General features: G+C 39.0%; 1 protein-coding gene across 7 annotated transcripts in view; it reads left to right on the top strand.

The window, feature by feature from the left end:
* The window catches only part of RFX2 (regulatory factor X2), a 137430-nt gene that overhangs the window by 64457 nt on the left and 50480 nt on the right, over positions 1 to 22493 (top strand). For 2 of the 7 annotated variants that reach the window (XM_067557977.1, XM_067558021.1), the window contains exon 1: positions 9091 to 9208. The exons of 4 other annotated variants lie outside the window; for them this stretch is intronic. In XM_067557977.1, coding sequence (XP_067414078.1) covers positions 9166 to 9208 — 43 coding nt within the window. In that variant the 5' untranslated portion in view covers positions 9091 to 9165. Of the gene's footprint in view, positions 1 to 9090; positions 9209 to 22493 lie in introns of those variants that run through there. One more of the 7 variants, XM_067557983.1, reaches the window with a different exon arrangement.

The following is a 22493-nucleotide window of genomic DNA, read 5'->3' on the forward strand; positions in this document are numbered from 1 at the left end:
AGCCAGAATTTCATTCTAAAATTCAGTGTAGAAAACAAAGGGGCTACATATCTCAGAGGTTATGAAATATGGACCCATTTTCCCCTCAGTCTCTGGTTCAAATCAGTCCCACATTGGTAGTGACTGAAAGTTATTACTGACTAATAACAACTGTTCTGTGAAATAAATTGATGATTTTCTACCAGGTTCCTAACAGCCACATATTCACATCACAAAACCATGTTAACAGCGCTATTGTTAGTACCCTCAGCAAAGCATAAATGGATATGGAGCTTGAGGAACTCTCTTGCCCTTGAAGTTGGTCCCCCCAGGTCAGCACTGAGACATGTTGATGGGTTACAAAGCCCAGGACTCACTAAGGGAGGTATGTAAGAAATAATAGGATCAACTAATGTAATAAACTTTGCATGTACATTGGAAGTTCTTTTTTCAGAAACCTTAGCCCAGTAGGGTACAATGAAGTTAGTGTATTTTAAGCCAACAGTGAGTTGAAAACAAATTTTGGAAGGTAAAGAATTTTCTCTGTATTAATCCTGTTTTATGAGTTTATAAGAATACTTTATTGATTTTTCTCCTGTAGAAACACAGTGTGCACACACACAAAGAGGGATTTACAGAACTGGAGATCAAGGCTGTGGAACAGACTTTTCTGTTTGTCACAAACTGCTTCATTGCTATAATTTTCTTTAAGAAAGAGAGCCAACAAAGTATTTTATTATAAAACACTTAAAATGTTTCCATGTATCTTTTTCTTGAGTAGCACCTTTGAGAGATCTCTCCATAGTTTCCTGAAAACAGGTCATAGGTTGAAACTATCTCGCTTTGTGGCACATAATGTACATGAAAAAATACATCGTATAATGATACTTTTTCCCAACAATGTGTGTATTCTCACTGGAGTATCCGTCGCATGAGCAATTTAAGTGAGAGTACAAGGTGAAGAAGACTGGCGGTTTTGTCTCTATTTCTGGCTGAATATATATATATAGGTGCTTCTAAAATTCACATCAACACTATATGTGTGATGAATGACTGACATCCTCTAGCCCCCATTTCTGTTCTGCAGTTTATATTTAGCTGTGTGGATCTGGGTGATATGGAATGTGAGAAATGGTCTGAAGAAAAGAATTCTGGTGACTAAATCCGTCCTTGAAATATGCTTTGATGGAAAACTTAATCTTACTTATGTCCTTTTTGATCTTCAGCAACCTAGATTAGAATGACTAATTTCTATGCTTCTGTGCTTAAGTCATTATGTCTTTAATTACAGATAGTTCAGGTCTTTGAGTTCACATGGCTTTATTTTGTCTTCTGCTAGCTAGCAGTTTACACCAAATGTACATGCAGTCTAAAGCTAAAGTCATATTAAAATTACCTAAGTTATTTCTTTATAAGCTCCTCTAATCAATAATAAATAAATAACATAATTTGCGTGAACCTTTAATTTGATTGAATGATTTTATCAGTTAAAATATACACTTGATGAAAACTGTCATAGAAGCAAAGAAAAAGAACATAGTTTCTCACAGACAAGTATAGAACAGTTTGTCACATTATTTGACAAAACTTTGCCTTTTCTTAAAGGTACTAGTTTGAGATTACTTCACAAGCCATATAAACTTGAAGGATTGACTACTATGCATGTGTGTAGGTGAGCAGGCAGTGTGTGTGCCTACTCCATACCTAAACTGTACCAGCTTTCATCAATTTATTGTGAAACTAATGATATTTGTTGTTTTTTTGCAATTCCTTAGCTTCTGGTGTCATGTGATTATATAAAATACAGTATTCTAACTCCTCTGGTGGTAGACAAAAGCTTAAAGACATGAGCTGAGTATCCTAAAGGCTCATAAGCCAGAATGCAAATTTTAAAGAACCTAAAATGTTATATCATAATTTTTGGGGTTCTAACTCATGATTTTTTGAATGCTTTAGGTTGACAATAGTGAGTTCTGTTCCAGACTGTGACTGACTTGTTGTTTGAATTTTACTGCCTCTGTGCTTTTCTTCCCATCTGTAAAATAATGGGGATACCTACCTCATAGGATGTTGTGAGGCTGAATTAATGTTTGTAGATTATTCCTCACATGAAAAGTGCTAAACTTATTCTTAGACAAATTAGCATTATGACATTATTGGTGGATCTGTCTAAAATCTCATACTAATACATTCATATAATGCTACTTCTCATACCATCGTACTTTATATGTGACCTCATAAATTACTTCTGAATATCGTGCACTTCAGCCTAACACAGAAGGTACTCTGCCCAGCGCAGGTGCAAGGTTGCTGCACACGTAAGTGCAGGGTTAAAATGCTAAGCAAGACATGGAACACAAGGGGCTCCAGTCCTGCATGAATAGAAAGAGAGCAACTGTGTGATAATTGTGAAGTTACTTCTGCCTAGTAGCAGGCAGAAGCCCAACAGGAGTTAAGTCTCCCCACCCCCCGATGGCTCCATCATGCAGATGCACAAGAGTCCAGGATGGGCTTGTGTGATCTACTCTCCTTTGTGATGCTGTAGTTTTAAACACTGTATAATAGAGAACAGTTAACAATCAGATGGAAGCCACCATTCTGAGAGATTACAGAAGAAGGCTGAAAGATTTGACTTCTCTATTCATGGGTGCTGGAAATCAACAACTGTCATGGGCGTTATATGGTAAGTACTGTGCTTTGAAGTTGGGAGTTGGTTTAACAGTATTTTACATCTAACAACCTACTTTACAGGCTCTGTGGCCTAGTGGATAGACCACTAGATTGGGAATCAGGAGACCTTGGATTTATTCCAATCTCCGCCACTGGTCTGCTGGGTGACCTTGGGCAAGTCACTTCATCGCCCCATGCCAGAGTTTTCCCCATTAAACACATCTCTAAAATGGGGGTAAGCCCAATAGGGAGACCTCCTTTTCAAAGCATTTTGAAATACATTGATGAAAAGTACTACATGAGAGCTAGGTGGTACTATTATTAGTAGTATTTATTATTACAACAGTGAAAGATTTTAATTTCCAGTGCATATGGTAAAGCCAGTTCTTTCTGTCCCACTGTCTGATTGGGCTTCTCCCACTGGGAGACACTAGCTCACTTGAATGACTGGACACACGGAGGCCGTGGAAAGGACTTCCAGGAAGTGTTGAAAATGCTCCGATTTCTCTATTTCTTCTCATGTTAGCAAAAGTGTATTTACTATTTCAGCTATCTGAACTAATCATTAGAGCTTTCTTTTAATTTCAAAGAATATGTTTATAGGTTTAGTTTATCAAAAAGTAAAGCTCCTTCCTGCGGCCATCCTAGCTCACAATGCTATTTGAAAAATGTTTTTGGCCATATTCTTCTCTTTGTTACACTGGTAAAAATGGAGTAAATAATTTGATCTCAATTAATTTACACCTGATTTTACACCATGTTAAAAAGATCAGAATCTGGCCCTTCCATTTTAGAAAATTGAGCTGGAAAAGAAGCATTAGAAAAATCTACCCATTTGCCTACAGAAATGGGAAAGGCAGATGGCATCATCTGACGTAATTTACTAAAGTTTATTTTGACTGAAGTCTGATATCAAGTAGCATCTCAAATATTTTTAAAAAGAAATTACTATATTGCTGACTTATAACTCTTTTGCGGTAGTTAGCTTGAATTAACAACAATGATTATAAACTCATTCTTATTGGCATGAGTTCTATTTCATGTGTTAGTTGTTAACAGTAATTATTTGTGTGTAGTATTTTAAGCCAGTGGTTTCCTGCTATCACATTAATGTGAAGCATGTTTTGACTTCTCCTGCAGCTCACTGACTAACTCATGTCAGATTTGGAATTGTTTATAAGTCGCTGCAGTGCAATAAACATCTTCCTCCCCCCCACCCTCCACTGTTTTTCAATGTGGAATGCCTTGAGTCTTCATCTTGTAATCCATAATGGCATGGGGGCGGATTAACATATAAAAGGAAATTAATAATTTTATTTTAAAACAGATAATGAAGTAGACATAGCCTGCTACTTGCCAAGATAGACACATGGACTGAAGGTCTCTAGAGAGATGGAACGCTCTTATCATGCTTCCAATAACCTACAATTCTTGAAGCATGCTTAGCACTCAGATTCACTTGTATTAGATCAAGGTTTCTCAGCCTGTGGGTTGCGACCCAAAACTAGATCACTAGAGTGTGTCAAAGGATTGTGGGACTGGCTGGACTCAGCTCCCTTCTCCGAGTGTTGTAACCTGGTGCACAGGGTCCCAGCACTGCTCAGATTTGGTGCAGCCATCCCTTTGTTGTGACAGGGGGCCAACTGGGCCAAATGTAAGTAAGTGGTCATGACTCAGTGGGAGTTGAGCCCAGCCAGCCCTGTGGGATAGGAGCCAGGAGGGAGCAGTTCATTGTCATATTCTCTGGTAAATACTAGCCTCTCGATGCACCCCCTGCCCTGCAGCTGGGTGACACCCCATCTTCCATACCCTCTGTCCTGTCCACTGAACCCTAGTACCCCAATGTGCCTCTTCCCCACAGGTGGGTAACTTCTCCTCTGTCATACTACCATCCTAGCCCCCCAGATCTTCACCCACTGCATCCCCAGCCCAGTCTGTCCTCCAGTTCTTTCCCTCAGCCCACCCACTTTATCCCTACATCCCCAAATCCCCCACCCATTTACCCTCTGTTCCCCATGGGCCATGTGTGGGGGCTGTGTGTTTTTTGGGAGTGTCTTGGCTTGCTGCCCCCTCCCCCCAGTTGCTAGTAAGGGGATTCCCCAGCTGTTCACATCTGGCTGGAGTCTCTGAAATCTTAGTTCTGAGTCCCTCTCCTCACCAAAGGATCCCTGCGGATGGGGGATCAGGTTTGGGGCCATCTCAGGGGGTTTCTGGGTTGTGATAGATCATCAAGATTTACAAATGGGTCCTGAGCCCAAAAAGGTTGAAAACCACTGTATTAGGTCATAGCCCATTAGTGATCTGTGAGTCAACAAGAATAGAAAAGGGACAAATATGGAGTTGATAGGAACTGAAGTCTAATATTTTCAGAAATAGATTGAATTAATGTTTCCTTTGTCTCAAAAAAGATGCTCTTAATTCAACACTCCTTTTCTTCCCCTCCTCTTCCTTGCATCTTTAACTCTTATGATCACCCATGTTGATTTGGGGAATTAATGGTTTCATGTAATGGAATTTCTCTTCCAATTTTCTTTTAAAAAAAACTGGTTTATTTAATGCATGAGAAAACATCCTTAAAATGAAGTTTTATAGTTAAAAGCCATTGTAATCTATGAATTATGATGTGACATGCTAGCGGGGCATTGGATTCAGTGACCCAGGAGATCCCTTCCAGTTCTATGTCCCTATGTAAAACACAGCTATTCCACATTTTTCTTATGTGGCACACATTTCAATTGCTTGTGTCTCATGCTAGCAGGTTTGAAGGTAGTGAGGTATAACAACACCTTTCCTCAAGGTGCTTTGCAAACTGCACAGCATCTGGGGAGCAGAGGAACAACAGCTAGTGAACAGTAGGGTGGAAAGGAGAATTAGCCAGGTGACAGTGGCAAACTCTTTTGTAGCAAAAAATGCCTTGGGAGTTTTAAGGTCCACACTGAAGAGAAAGAACTTTGGTTTTTCAGGGCCCCTCTGAAAGGACCTCCCTTCTCACACAACAGCTAAACTTCATGGTACACATTTATCAATAGCAGAAGAATGCTTGTTCAAGGGAGTCCAGGTATTTCTAGCCCAATGCTCGTACAACAGGAGGAACTTAATTGGGTGGGATTGAATACAGTCCTGGAGGATGCCTTCAAATCCTGCTTCTGATGCTACTAGTGTCCAGTTGCTACAGCTCAGATGAACAGCCTCCTACCTCGTTTCCTCTTCCCAGGATGAATGCACCCATCACAGGTTCATCCAGCTTTGATACAAAGTTGATGTAGATTTTGTGGATCCCTTTTAAACCAATGCTGGTGTCAATTCTTTGAGTAACACAGAACTTCCTTCTGCAGGGAATACAACAATAATCAGTTTTACTGACCTTTGAACTATAAATTACCTTTCTGTTGTAAACTTGCAAACCTTTGGCCAGACTTTCAAGAGAGGTCCCCTCCCCTTCAAACATCTAATTTGTGGCTGCTCCATTTAGATGCCCAAAACGGTAGCTGAGCTCTTGAAAAACCTGTACTCTTGTTCCTGTTCACCATATGTATGCAGATGTCACAGTTACATAAAGAAGGCTTCCATGTAAAGTTGAGTCTCTTGACTACTAGAGTGATCTGGATTTACCAAGCTGTTATGTTTAGGTAGGTGAGACTGTTTTTAGCGTAGCACAGGAAAGCCCATGGTGTTCAAAATGTGGGAGACAGTGTCAGAAACTAACAGCTATTGTGACAGGCTGTTGCTGTCTGAAATATGTATTAAAACAGGAAATAGACACGGTCCCACCAGTCATGTCTTGAATTATTCAGTGCAATTTTTATTAGACCTATCAATTCTCTGTGATCACCAGGCTGATGTACGCTGTTTCAGAACTCGCTTCTTACTGAACCTTCTTCGTTCTGTTTCTCTGATTAAAATGCACAATTAGTGTTTTTGTTGTGACAGTCTCTGTCATTGAAGGTGTCTTTTTTGCCAATGTTGTGCTCTCTCATTGTTATCAGCTCTGCTGATTATTTGTAGCTGCAGGTACAGTAACTTTGTTTTCAGCAGCATCAGGCTGAAGGAAGATTAGTGTGGAAGATTAGTTTGCTTTTTTGCCCTTGCAAAATTTAGTTACTACTTATAGTCCTCAAAAATGTATTCTGAAAGGTAACTATAAGTTCTTATGACAGACAGCACATGAATATCCTCTTCCAATGCCATCTCCACACGCAGATCACAGAAATAATTTACTAATTACCTAGTATAGAACTGTATATTAGATTTTAGTTAACACTGAGACAACTCATTTTACGAGGAGGGGCTAATATTTAAGTCTAGAGGTCTGTTGCATTTCATAAATAAACAAACAAATAAAAATGGACTGTTTTGGTTCCAAATGTGTCACTATGGTGTGTTTTATTAATTGTTGACTCTCTTTTCCCATCTATAAAATGGGCATGGCATCACCTAATGCCCATCAGTTGTCATGAAGCTTGTTTAATGTTTGAATTATTTTGTGCTCTTTAGCTACAAGTTGCTGTGCAGATGCAAGATATTTTAATTGTTTATTAACTCAGACACATAATCCAGGAAATGTCTCTTTTTATTTGTAAAAAAAAATTTTTGGTTTGTCTTTTAAAGGTATAGTATAGCCTGCAACTTGCATTAAGATTGTGATACAAACCAATAGAACTTTGCCTTTAATGTCAAGTATCCTAATATTCCATCCTTATCTTACTTTTGTACCAAGGAAATATGACATGTATGGTGTTACATAATGGCACCAGTGGGTCCCTGATGTTTGGGGCACAATAGGGTGAGTTAACAAAACTGTTAGGAAAGGGATAGATAATAAGACAGAAAATATAATGCCACAGTATAAAATCAATGGTATGCCGACACCTTGAATACTGCATAGAGTTCTGGAATTGGAGAAAGTACAGAGAAGGGCAAGAAAAATGGTTAGGGATATGGAACAGTTTCCTTATGAGGAGAGATTAAAAAGACTGGGACTATTCATTTTAGAAAGAAGATGACTTGGGGGGGGAGGGGGAGGAGGGAATATGATAGAGGTCTATAAAATCATGAATGGTGTGGAGAAAGTGAATAGGGAAGTGTTATTTACCCTTTCACATAACACAAGAACCAGGGGTCACTCAATGAAAATAATAGGCAGCAGGTTTAAAACAAACAAAAGGAAGTACTTCTTCACCCAATGCACAGTCATCCTGTGAAAATCATTGCCAGGGAATGTTGTGAAGGCCAAAAGTATAACTGGGTTCAAAAAAGAATTAGATAAGTCCATCAATGGCCAAGATTGTCAGGGCTGCAACCCCATACTCTGGTTACCTAAACCTCTGATTGCCAGAAGCTGGGTCTGGATAATAAGGGATTGATCACTCAAATAATTGCTCTGTTCTATTCATTGCTTCTGAAACATCTAGCACTGGCTACTGTCATAAGATAGGATATTGGGCTAACTGGACCATTGGTCTGACCTATTATGGCCATTCTTATGTTCTTATGAGTTAGACAGAATTTGAGTATTGCCTTTGGATTTCTTTTGCTTATTGGCTTGTATTTTGAACAGAGTGGGGTTTTGCATGTGTGTTGAGGTGCAGGAGGGTGGGGTCAGGTAGGGTGTCTGTATGTGCCTAGAAGTAATTTATCTTTAATCTGATTCCTTTTCAATCTTTGTAGAGATGCATCCGTTCTTTACAACACATGCTTCAACTTGTGGTCTCTTAATGTTGTTCCTCTACTTGTAAGCAGGGGCATTCTTAGCATTCCTTCCAGTTTGTATCGTAGCTACACAATATCTAATTATATTTCTTTGACAACAACTAGCCCACAAGGCTAAGAATTAACATTATAATGGGCCTTAAGGTTTTGCAATTACTCAATAATGATCTACGTGGGGCCTGTGGAACACTGAGCTGTGTCCTGTTAACATCCTTTCTTTTTGGAGATGTAGTATTCGTTCAAATATTTCTGGTCATTTGCAGAGTTTCTGCACAGGAAAATTTACTGGCAACTGTTCTCCATGTAAATTTATTGCAGATACATTGATCTAGTAGTACATAGCTGTGTGGTGAATGGGTCTGATCCCAATGGCTTCACACATGTGAGTAGTCCCACTGAATTTAGGGTTACACTCACCAGTGAAGTTATGCACATGTGTAAATCTTGGGATGTTTACTACTACAAGGCCCAATCCTGCAAAGTGTTTGTTAATAGAATATCTTGCTGTTGCACAGCATTCGCAAGACCAAACTCCATTCAAATGACACACTGCTAGATCCTGTACATGGCCCTCTGACTCCACGGCTGTTACAGCAGATCCCCAGTTATGAAAATATTTAGCACATAGGCTGTTGCTTAACAGCCGGAAAAATCCATTTCCTTTTTTGCTTCAGAGGTAGCAGCTGTTTCACTTTCCAGGTTTTGTTTTTAGCTAAAGAGTTGGGATTTGTTTGGGGTTTTTTTTTTTTTTTTTTCCTCTCTCCTCTCTGGGGAGGAGAGGAGGCCAGGGTAGAGCTATTGGACTTGATGTGTGATCAACCGAAGTATGAGCTCATAGAAATGCAGCCATGTAAGTATATTAAGAGCTGGAAAGATGCAGGAGAAGGGTGAAGGAAATGTAAACAATGCGGACAAGAATTTTTATACTATTATTGTTTTATAGTTCATATAGTGCCACATAAGATCTTTGCCATAAATGCTATACAGTAATACTATTATTCATTTGTTTCTGGTAGGACACCATTTAATATTTCTGTCTATAATCTGTGTTTGAAGCTGCCAAATAATTCAGATTACCATGTAAAATACCCTTCTAAGATGGTACAATACCTAGCTATTTGTCTTCTAACCTAGTTCCATAATTACATGATAATGCTTGACTGTGAAATTGCATCATGAGTACCTAGGAATTTATCTTTGCTCTGTATAAAGTGGCACTAGTATTTCCAAACACAGACAACCCTAAACCTAGCTCCCAATCCTTTGATCCTTACTCAAGCAAAACTTCCACTGAAGTCAATGGGAGTCTAGCTTGAGCAGGGACCGGAGTACAGCATGCTACATTTGTGTATGTTCTTTATAATGTATATGTCCATATTGTTAGATGTAAAATTGCTCTCTCTATCTCTCCCCCTCAGTTTGAAGGCATGAAGGTGTGTCTAAAAGGCATTTGATAACTAGACATGAAGGGGCAAATCCAACCCTCCAAAGCCTTGCCTGAGTATCTTGGCTGCATGCTGAGGCAGAATCTATGGGGGGGAAGAACTCCTCCACCCACAACTGCAGACTGGCAGCAGATCTGTTTCACTGAAAGAAGCAAGGATCTGACTGATGCAATGCCCTCCCCCACATGCAACTCCTCAAATTCTTCCTTTACAAGTCTTTGGGCAGGGGAACTGCACTGAGTCTGTGGCCTACGCCTCCTCTGCAAGGGTAGGGTTTGCTACATAATAAAATGAGGCAGTACAAACATTGTAATTTAGAACAAAACAAACAAACAAAAACGATACAAATCTTTAATGAATGCTTCTATCAAAGGGCTGCTGTATTGTGGCCCTTGGAGGCAATCCACATGGGCAGCATCCCCTGCAATCAGTGTGCCCATCCCAAAGGCAACATGTGGGTCTGAATGATCAGGATAACTTACCAGATGCATCTGTGGGAACCTCAGCAAACTTTGAGTGGCCTTTAGTTTTGGTCTTTCCAAATTAGCCTAGACTCCACTCACTTTCAGGAGAGAGCACATTCTGCCGCAAATAGATGTTGTCACCCTTTTAAAAAAAATTGGAATGAAATAATAGTTACTACTTAATGCATATGAGCAACAATGCTGTTTTGGTTGCCTAGCAGCCCGCTAGACACACTGGAGAATAAAAAAGCCTGTCTGACTAAGCAATGTGGTTGGAGCTGGTTTTTAAGTTTGTGGGTGGAACCTGACCCAGGGAGCTCATATTTTAAGGAGGGGGAGGAGATGGGTGGAATTTACCACTAATGGATATTTTAGTTCTAGCAGGACCATCAGTTCTCCCCACCCTCTTTTTTTTTCCTTTGCATTTTTTTCAAGTGTAATTGGCTAAAGGTTTGCAAAAGGATGTGTTAAATTTTGTACCATTTCTAGAGAAGGAATGAGAAAAATCTCTAAATTCAGTGCAAGCAAAAGCCTAGCACTCTCTTCCTTGTGCAGCCTGGAGATTATTAGTATTTCATGTTTATTCAAGATGCAAGTCAGCAGTTGCAGCAAGCCTATGTATTCTGGGAAGTGGCTGCTGTAGTCGCTATGGCCTAAATCGTCCACATGCTTGGGGAAAGAAAGAAAACATCAGTTTTCTTTCTTTTTTCTTTCAACTTTGTCTTTAGAAACTAAGAACATTTTTTCTCTTGACTTTATAAAAAGTTGGACTGACATGGTACATGAATGGACCTATTTCAGCATTGCCAACTCCAATTCTTTAAAAATCATGAGTCAGACCCCCAGAAACCATGCAAGCGGTTTAAAAATCATGACATTTTAAAAACAATAAATTTTTGTTTCTGTTTATTTGCCCTCTAGTATTGGAGCCATTAAAGGTCACATTTTCTAGCCTTTTCTACAGAATCCTGAGGGCTAGAAATGTTTTTGTTTTGTTTTGTTTTGTTTTGTTTTGTTTTGTTTTTAATGGAAGCTGAGATTCTGTGGTAATAACATGACTCCAGCCACTGGGGCTTTAAGAGAAATGCCAAATATCACCACACTTACAATAAAATTGCAAGAGTTGACATCACTGCTATTTTAATATCCTGGGCTTGGCCTTGTGATTTTAAAAAAAAATTAAGGCTGGAATGGGCTGACTCACTTGAAGGACTTATCATGGGATAAGGAGTTTTTGATCCCACTCAGGTTCGCAGTGACTACTAGCAGTTAACATTTCACACTGGAATCTGGAAAATGAGTTGGTGGGCCTCAGTTTAGTTTCTAGCGGACAGTTGTCCTTGTCACCATAAAAATACCACCACACTTGGCACCCATTGCCCCGCTTATTGGCAGCCTTGGTCGAGCGGCTAAGGATTGGCTGGACATAGAGGGCAAACGCCCTCTCTCTCTATGAACTCTGACCAGGAAGAGCCAGCTAAGGCATATTGGTGAGGGACAGCATGGTGGAAGGTCATGCCACTTCTGCCCTTTCTGTACCTCCTTCAAGGTTAAATAGAGTTCTCTGTTCTTCAGTTTTCAGTTTGGCACTTTTCATGGAGTTGTCTGTCAGTGGTTCCCTGTTCTGCGTTACCCTCTGGATCCCTCGTTTTGGTGTTATGACCTACACCCTCATTCCTCTTTGTTCAGTTTTTAACCCCCATTCTTATGTAAGTCCTGTGACTCCTCCATCACCTGATGGTGAGGGGCTCTTGTTGCTTTGGTGGGCTTTAAAAATTGATCCTAATAATCAAATAGGCTGGCACTTTCACCAAAGTTTAATTCCCACCTCTTCCCCTACAAAACATTAGCTATAAAGGCTGGAGACTTTAGCAATTAAGATTCAATGCCCACTCAGAACACTTTTAAATAGTGTTTTCTAGGACTGAGCATTTGACTGGTCCAGAAATAATTGGTCAACTAACCAGTCAAATATTGGTCAAATAATGTAAAAAATGGTCAGATCATAGAAGATTAGGGTTGGAAGGGACCTCAGGAAGTCATCTAGTTCAACCCCCTGTTCAAAGCAGGATCAACCCCAACTAAATCATCCCAGCCAGGGTTTTGTCAAGCCGGGCCTTAAAAACCTCTAAGGATGGAGATTCCACCACCTCCCTAGATAACCCACTGCAGTGCTTCACCATCCTCCTAGTGAAATGTTTTTCCTAATATCTAATCTAGACCTCCCCCATTGCAACTTGAGACCATTGCTCCTTGTTCTGTCATCTGCCACCACTGAGAACAGCCTACCTCCATCCTCCCTGGAGCCCCTCTTCAGATAGTTGAAGGCTGCTATCAGATATTTTAAAGCACTCATTTTATTAGAACAGTAACAAAAAGGAGTAAGATTCTATAATCTCCATTGTCTGAATGCCTAATTACAACAAAACGTGTATCTCAGAAAAATCTGAAACACAATGATGTGATGTTCTAAAAAATGAAAGAATGGCACCATGATGCAATAAGAAAGGTAGGCTGCTGCTTACATAAGGGTATTTTTGCTGGAATATTTGATAATATTTGACTATGGCCAAATAATAGGTGGTCAGCTGACATTATTTGACCGTCATTGAATGGTTTGCCAACCCTAACGTTTTCTTCTTCATGCTCCAAGTCAATCAGCTGAAATAATCTGACTGAGGTCAAGCATGGTTACAGCTTCTTTACATGGCTGAATATTGTAATGCTAAAGGATCTTAGTCATAGATGACCCTAAGGTTTTAATGTCTTTGTGCTTTCTTGTACCACTGAGTATTATATTTCAGTACCAAAATTTACCATTAAGGTGAGTGTTAGAGATCAGTTCATGATACATATATCAGGCTTGATTCTCCATTGCCCTGCACTTTGTGTATTCATTTACACCTTTGCAAAGTGAGTGTAAAATGCTATTACAGCATATAGGTAGCCGGACCCCTTTTGCATCTTGTCCCCCTGCTGGTTTTATGCTTTTGGGGTATGTCCTCCAGTTTTGTCACCTCTTACTCTTCTCTCTTGACATTTCAATGGCCCTGAGCTCTGCTGACCTCCTGTCTGGGGTGGACAGAGATGGGGTGAAGTTCACTCCAGTTTCTGTTAACACCACTTGGAACATCAACCAGAAGGTGATCATATGCTCCCTGTACAGTGCTGCTGGGCCCAGCCACCCTTGGGAGCAAAAGACTGAACTCAGATTCCCGCCTCACATGGATTTGAATACAAGTAGATGGCAGAAGACTGCTAAGCACATTCATTTGTGTCAGTGATAGTATTTTTTTTTTTTAAAAAGCCCATACAGTTAAAGCACAAAATCTTGGTTCAAAGTTTAAAAGCATAGGTTTTTCTAGGGAGTTAAATGCAATGATTTATGATCCTGTGGATTTCATCTCTGCCACACATGATTGCTGTTACAGAAGAGAGAATGGCTTAGTGTAATCCTGGCATGTTACCTGGGAAGGCTGAGCTATCGTTGGATAAGAATCTGAAAAAAATCCATTTCATTTTCATGACACATTATTTAAAAACTCCTAAAAATCTCAAATATTTAGTTTTAACAACTTTTCCTATAAGCTTAGTCTTTAATTAGTGTGAAGATGAGCCAATGTCATGGTGACCCTAAAAGTGAGTGAACTTTGGTTTTCTAAGCTTCGGGACAAATTCTGCACAGACACAGCTCCCATTGACTTTGGGAGCATCAAAGGGCAGCATGTGGCTTTAATAATGATTAGCAAGTGCAGCAGAACTTTTATGTTTCAGTTCATGCCATCATACGTAGGACTATGTTCAGTTTTTGCAAACCTGGCAAAATAAAATAAAATATATCCTGTATTTGTATACCAAACATCTTAACTCTTATCTAAAACACTCTGTAAGACTTTATTAATTGTGAGCAATGAATTCCAGCCTCAAATCTCACTACAGAATGAAAAATTTTGTGTTCAAATTAGTTTCACATATTCACAGAACTAAAAATAAATTCTTTTCAATGCATTTCTTCTTGGAAGGATTACAATTAAAAGACACAAAAAATAGCCTAAAACTTTCTCCTCTAGGGCTTTTTTGTTTGCATGGTAGTTTTGTTTCTGCAGTACACTTGCTGTGTTGTAGCCTATACTGTTTACTTCCTGTAGAAGCTAGAAGAGGAGACAATTGCTTGCATGATGACTAGTTATTATCACCTCAAAGAGAGGTTAATTTGTTGATTTTTTTAAAATAAAAGAGGGATTTAAAAGTGCTCCTTTCCTGGATTTTTGCTTCTAAGAACAGTGTCTGCCTGGACTGTTTTATTATTTCAGAATAAATAGAATACCCGTTCCCCCACCACCTCCTTAGTTACTATAGAGAAGAAATTATTTATCAGTCCTCCCAGGGCTTCTGAAAATAATCACTGACATATTAAGTGTGTTTTCAATCTGGTTAATGTGTGATGGGGGGGAGGGATAGGCTGGGGGATAGCATTGTTTGGTTTGGGAAGTATTCTCTCCGTTGCTGAGCAACCAGCCCTTGGAAACGGGAGTGGACTGTGTCACCCATAGCAACCGTTGTTACTCGACAAACAATGTGGGCCAGTGCAAACAGAGCCAAGACTGTGGGCTCCAGTTTTTAATTGAACATCTGCATGTGTTTTTCTCTGATTAAATGGTGTTTGAGTTTGATTTGTCTGTGACAGATATGCTTGGGCCAGTTTTATGTGGTTATTTAGAAGGTGCATGATTAGCTTGTTCAAATTCATACCTTTTGTTCTTATGTGAAGTTGAGAAGGTACTCCTCCCCCCCTCATCTCCTGTAATCTTTAAAAATATTCTCAAAAGAAGAACCATTATCTGTTTCTACCAAGAAATATCTGTTTTCCTCCTGGCTAGGTATGTATTTCATAATTACTTAAGGCCTCTCAATCAGCTTGATAAATAATAGGCACAAACTTGATATATGAATATTGTGACATATGGAACTTTTGCTTCTTTTTTAATCCCAGTTTTATGTTGCCCTTTATTATACGTATAAAGTGGAGGGGGCTTTGGCTATCTGAATGCCACTTTCCCTCCACAAGTTTGGAACCAGAGAGGTGATTGGGCCGAGACTCCTCTCGTAACCCACGCACTGATGTCTCCAAGCCAAAAACATTGTTAGAAGAACTTTTTGCCTCGGTAAATGATACAACACAGTATTTACTTCAAACTTGGTGACACAGTTCATCCTTTATTCTGTAGATGACACAGCTGTTAAGGGAAGACTGTTAGACCAGTGCACATTTCTCACAGGCCTTTATCTTTTCTTATTCATCTGGAATGCAGTCTATCTTGCTACCATCCTAACCCAAAAGGTTACAATAGCTTCTTCTAACTGAAGAATATTAGAATATGCCCTACAGAACTGCATCTCTAGTGTAGCTAAAGGAGCCCTTCCATTCTATCTTCTTTCCAGGAAGAATCACTTCTCCGTTTATGGCTGATACAATAAATAGTCTTGTATTTTCCTTTTATTTGGGTGGGTTTTGTTTCATCCTGAGTGTTGCAGCACATGTCTAGCTACCAATAGCCTAATGAACAGCTCTAAGGATCTGAACAGGCTTTAACTTTCCCTCTGCTTGTAGCAGAGCATCAGCCTGAAAAGTGATTTCTCTTGTTTCATTCGTGTTGAGTCCTGCAATGAAACAGCTGAAATAATTAGCAACCAGTTGTGACTGGTGCTGCTGGAACCACAACACACAACCTGTGGCTCTGAGATGAATGCACTTTCAAAAGTGATGTGTACTGTCTTCAGCTGAATTTATTACAGAGTTTTTATATGTTAATTTATACATTTAAAAAAACCAAAAACCCCTTACAAGAAGAATTTCTCCTCAGCATCCCATTGGTCCGGTCTGATGCCAGCGCCAATTCCCTGAGTGGATTTTACCATGCATTCTGAAATTATTTTAGTTGGTTGTATGTGGTTCTTTGAACTGGCTCAACCCTTTCCAGTTCCACTCCCATAATGGAACTGTATCTGCTTGGTTTGGACCACTCCTGACAAATGGGTTCTGAGCTTAGTACAGGGTTCAAGAGGAAGCGCCTCTGTGTCTTATGTGCAAATGGGTAGGTTGAGATAGAAGGGACAGAAAGTTCACCTAGGCAATTTAAATGGATAGAGGAGAGAACCTTGCTCCCAGTGTCAGAAAGTAAATAAGCCTTCTTACCCTGCCCGGAAAAGGGGCTTTAGAAACTTTTCTCATAAATTAAACAGTTCCTTAATTGATTCTATCCTTGTTTAGTCTCTCCAACTGACTTTTGAAGCTGTCCAGCACAGGCCCAGAGTTTATGTAATAATAATACTGCTGCCATTTGCTCATTTCAAATACCATATTTTTCAAACCTTTGCTGCTCCTGTGGTGGAATCTCTCCCCAGAGAATTCCAGTTTGCTGGTTCAGTTGCTATTTTAAAATCTAATTTGAAGATTTCTTTTTTATTAATGACCACAATTTATGTTTGTGGCTTGTTCGCCCTAACTCTCTGAGCACTCATGAATGGTACTATATAAATAACAATAATGTGTTGGCAGGAGATACTTCTGTGTTTGTTGTTCATCAGATAGGCATGACAGGGACAGCTGCTGCCGCCCCGCCATCTAAACTGAAATACAGAACTGAGCTTTCCGCTTCACACTTAACTTGACTAGGGGCTGGCCAGCTTTCCTGCTCCCTTAAAAAAGATTGTCTGACCTAAACAAGCATAAATCAAGGGCTAGTGACCAGAGAGGTTTAGATCAAGCTGATCTGTTGGAGTAAACTTAGAGTAAATACTATTTCTCACAATGTGCAATTATACCATAGAATTCTCTGCCATAGCAGAACCTAGAGCAGCTGGGTTTGAAAAGGAGCTCAGTTCTATAGTCAATATTTGTAATTATGCATCCTAAAATGAGGGTAATCAAATATCCCATTTAAAAGGATAAGTTGACCACCACACAGCTCAGGGTAGAACTTTCTTCTCACTTTCTGTAGTGCATTGCTCAATAAGCTGGGACCATCCCCTCTTCCACTTTTCTTTGACATATCAAGTACACTTCACTGCCAAAAGCAGGATACTAGACTTGAAGGATCAATGGTCTGATCCTGTGTTCCTGTCCTGTCAATATCTTCTTGTTACATGTACAGTGCCATTCTCCTTTCCCCTCTTGCCTCATTGTGATGTGATAACAATTCCTGTGTGGTTTGTACTGAAATTAAATATGTTTCATTGCTAGCATGATGATCTATAACCTGTGTTTCCTAGCCATGTCCCCTTCCAGAAATACTGTCTATACAAAAATAAGGTTTCCTCCGATGATTTTAGTAAAAGAAGGAAGGCAAGTCACAACACCATCTTAGTGTCCTTTTCAGTGTGGGAGATATTTAGAAATGTGAAAGGCAACCCTGTGCAAATTGCTTCATGTTGGTACTAGGATTTGGGAATGCGGAAGGGCAAATAGGTGTGTGTTAATTTCTTTGGGAGAAACTTTGGAGGCTTGGAAAAGGGAAAGGAACAACCCAATTACTTAGGGTTTCATTGTTTCTGTAAACTTTCATCCGTATCTATTTAGCTGCAGTGCAATATGTGTGGTTATGGGACACTGTTGGGTATTTGGGTCCAAAGTTCTACAGAAGCTAATCCTTATTAGAAACGATTGAATGAAACTATATAATCAATAAATACCATTTGTTTGTATCTAGATAGTCCTCTGCAGTATTTGCAACCTAAAATTGTGCTAGTGGAGAAAAAGGCAGAAATTGAGACTGACTAGCTTATTTTTCTTTGTCCAAGATAAGTTCAAAGAATAAAGAGCATGAGTGGTGAATGGTGAATTAGATCTTTAAAAAACTTCCAATCTGTATACTTTTAAAGTGTTTCTTGTAACCCAGGTAAGTAATTTTTAAAGCAACGAATATACTTTTAACCAGAGAATGTGTCTTAAAGATGTATAAAAGTGTATTTAAAGAATAATATATTGAAACTGCCCTGGATTAGTAGCTGTGTTGTTATCATAAACTATAGGATAAAGAAACTATACTGAAAAGAAGTTGTGTCTTAAATATAGATGTATGGAAACAAACAAAAACAAAAATTTGAGACCCAAGCACATTATTCATCTGCTGACTCTTATCATTACCAATAATTACAATCTAAAGGTGAACTGAAAGGCCTAGATATACAGTAAATCTGACTGCATGGTTCTGGTTTCCCCAGCTACCGCTGATAACTTCACTGACACCCACTGCAGCACAAGAAGCTGGATTTCTCATGCTACATTAGTTGCCTTCAATTGTAGCAAAAGAACCTCTCGCTCTCTGAAGTCAAGGCTTGGCAGGTCTATAGAAAAGGAACAGACTTCTTCATGTGTTCATTTATCAAGCATGCTCTAGTCTGCACATGTATTTTATTAACAATCTGGGAACTGCTTCTGTATCTGTATTTTTTTTTTTTTTTAAATAAATTTCCCTTTAAAATTAAAACCCTTAATTTTCTGTTACTTAAAATATCACTGTAACTTTGTGTGTATTGGTATAACTTTCTTTTAAGGACACTCTGTTTATGTCAGTGGAGTACTGTGGTTGGATGAATGGTTGAACAGCACAGTGGTAGGATAGACAATGAGAGTTTGGTACCTGATATCTCTTGCAGTGTCATTTTTGAGTCTTTTGAAAGCAGGAGTTCAAACAGGTTAGGTCATTGGTAACCTAAGGGTGAAACTCTGCATGGTAGTAAACTGGGTGCACGTTAGCTTCTGCACTTCTAAGAGCCACTGAAGCAATGTGTTTTGGATATGGCTACTAGAATTCAGGTCTGAAGGAGTTAAGTTCTCCTGACATTCTTAAAGTTCTCTTCCTGAAAAACGAAAAGCAAGTAAAATGGATTGCTTTGCGTATAGGAACTTTCTTGTGGTTTGACTGCTGCTCATACAGTTACTCTCCTTGCATTCAGATTTGAGATGCCACACATGTGGGACTCATCAACAGCCCTCTGCTAGCAACATAAATTGTTGCTGCTTCTGCTACACATTCAACTGACTCTTAAGAAAACCCTATTTAAATTATCAGCACAAAAAAGTTCCTAATATTCTCCCACATCGGTGAAAGGGAAACTTAAAGAAACAATGAAGACATTAAAATTCCCTAGCTCCATGATAATATATTATCTGTATTACATGATTCACTTCCATGAAATCTAATTCAAGACCGACAATGTATTTGTATTATTAACTATTGCTATTAAAAGTCCCTTCCAAGTTTGTATTTTTCCATGAGGACCATGTTACTGAAATACAGGTATACCGCTTAGTGTCCTTGAAACCTATGTTTTAGGGTCATCTGTATTTCCAGGTAACTAGAGCTCTTACAAAAGCAGTGTTTGTCTCTGTTTTAATTTAATTTAACTTAGTCAGGGGAGGGCTCTGGTGCCTTCTGTCTTTATAACATTCTGAAGCAATTTAATCAATTAACTAGCCCCCATTCCAGAATCAATTTCTTATCAGGTTCTTTGCCATTTTCACCCTCCATTTACCTCAGGCTATTGAAAGGGTAAAGGCCATAACACATAACTGACAAGAGCTCTTGGATGAGCCTGTTTTGCATTTCAGGATAAATCCACCTAATTTCTGAGTTTGAGTAGCAGAGAGAAAGAGAGATCAACCACAATTAAAAGTGAGTGAATTATTTCAAACAACATAATGATGTGCTCAAATACTGCAATGAAGGACATTTTAAAACCATACAGATACTTACAACTGGCCCCAGCCTTCACCTAAATCTTAGGGTGAATCAATCAATGGGAGGATTAAGGAAGATCTGTTACTAGCTAGTGGTACATGAGTATTTACTGCTGCTCCTGTAGGACTTGTAGACAAAGATCTTGGATGCCCTCCCACAATACCACAAGTTGTGTGATCTGATGAAAGTGGGGAAGCAGTGGCAAGTGACTCATGCGGTTTGCACTGCAGATGCTGTTGACTGTCCTGGAAGTGGGGTGGCAGATGTTGGCATGGAGGCTTGGGGTTCTGATGGGCCTGGTTCAGTATGTTCTTAGCATACTGCTGCATTTCCTGGTTTCATCTAAAAGCAGAAATAGGAGAGGCTGTTCTTTCCTGATTTTTTTTTCAGATGTGACCATAAATCAGGAAATACTGTAGATCTCGTGAGTGAACCTGACCTCAGATTTCCAATCACGTTGCATTTTGGAGACGCATTAAGCTAAGGTGCTTAGCTACCAGACTTGCAAATATTTTGAGGTGTGCCTATTACTAACAACCATGTTTGGAGCCTTGTCTTTTTATAGGCATCCTCCTTGTTCCCTTAGACTGGAAAGAAACCAAGCTGATTAGCTTCTATAGATTTGACCCATAAGGCACGGAGGCTTGGCTTAGTTCAGCTGTCAGAAAGTAATAAGGGTTTCATTTCAAGCTTTTAGAGATGAGTGATCTGGAGCCAAACTTTCCCAATGTTTTTTGGGGGGGTTTGGCCCTGGAGTCTGCTTCAGAGTCATTTGCTGGCATTTTAAAGTGTTTGCTCATGTGCTCCTCCTGCTTTTAAGTTTTATGGGCTGTGGAAAAACTTTCTTTCCTTGATCTGAATTTTAGGGAAACTCCTAGCATTTTTTGGAGATTGTGTGCCCTGACAATATGACCGAGAAAAGAAGGATGAATGTGTTGGTTTGAGGGTGAAAGCAGGGAATAAACTGTTTCTGATGCAGATATTATCTTATATGGTTTTGATTTAAACTAGCTTAATTACTTGAGTTGATCATGGTTTAATTCATTGCAAAATCTTTTAAAAAGGTGTATCTCCTACGCTATATATGCCTCAGTTAAAATGCAATTCATTTCATTTCAGGGCAATTTTTTAAATAGAGGGCAAACCAAAAGTGGCAAGTGAAATGGAAAATATTTGACCACATGATACCTTCTTAAATAAGTTTGGCATAGACACTTTTGGATAAATCTGATGCATAATAAGCATTTATTGATGAAGAAATGGAAAAGCTGCACCCCTCTGCTGCCTTCTTATATTTTAAATTACTGTGGATGGTATTGAGAACAAATATCTTCTGTGTAGTAATATACATTAAAACTGTTTAAATACTTTTCATTTTTATATATGTACGTGGCTACAGACATACACTCAAGAGAACATACCCTCTTAGTGCCTGTTGAGAACATGATGGCATGATACTTGAAGTTATTTCTTCTGATTTCAGCTGTTACTATTGATTCTTTTTTATTTATTTATTTACTTATTTATATTTCTGTAAAGCTCTAAATGCACTAAACCTAGATAGATGCTCCAAAAGCAGAATATCTCTTAGTTTTTTTGCTTTTTGTTCTTTTGAAAATTTACTCTTCCTTAAAAGTTCCATGCAAACAAACCCTGGTGTTAGTTTAGATTCTAGCAGCCAGAGTTAAGAGTGAGCAATCATTCAAGTCAAGTGATTCTAAAAGTTAAGGCTGCTCTTTAACTCTGTCTGCATATGCTTTTACAATATGATCTTTTTACATAATTTTATAGTATTTGTCAAATGATATGACTAGAACCAACTCAGTATTGCCAATTCCACGCATTCAAAATCCATGAGTAGACCCCCTGAAAATCCATAATATTGGCTTAAAAATGAGATTAAAAAACAATTAATTTTGGGTTCTTTGATTTGTCTTCTGGCTTCTTAGCTTTTTAGCATGCACCTGGATCACATTTTCAAGCTTTTTTTTATAACCATAAGGGCTAGAAATCTTTAATTTTTTTTTTTTAAATGAAAGCTGAGATTCTCACATAACCACTTGTTTCCAAGAATTGGGGCTTTAAGCAAAATAGCAAATATTGTGAGATCCATGATAAAACTGGAAATTATTTAAGCAAACTTGCATGCAGTGAGCATACTGGACTAGAAGTTTAACTAGACTACTTTAAATTATGCTGGGGCCATTTTGGTACCTGACTGGCTCAGGATCAATGAAGCAGCACGAACTCTGGTCAACTGAGAATGTGCAGTTAGGAAATATTATTTTTAATTAACTAATGTTAATGATAAATACAAAGATTACATGTAGGGTGCTGGAACACTTTTTATAGTAGGGGTGCTGATGATGGAAACCATGTATTTGGTGTTTGTTATTACTACTTTAAGTCAGGGAGTGCAGTAGCATCCTCAGCACTCCTAGTTCCAGCACCACTGGGTATGTGCAGCATTGTTTTAGAGAGAA

Source organism: Emydura macquarii, unplaced genomic scaffold (genome assembly GCF_026122565.2).
Source record: "Emydura macquarii macquarii isolate MOO-44397 ecotype Brisbane River unplaced genomic scaffold, CSIRO-AGI_Emac_v2 contig_306, whole genome shotgun sequence".
NCBI classification, from domain to species: domain Eukaryota; kingdom Metazoa; phylum Chordata; order Testudines; family Chelidae; genus Emydura; species Emydura macquarii.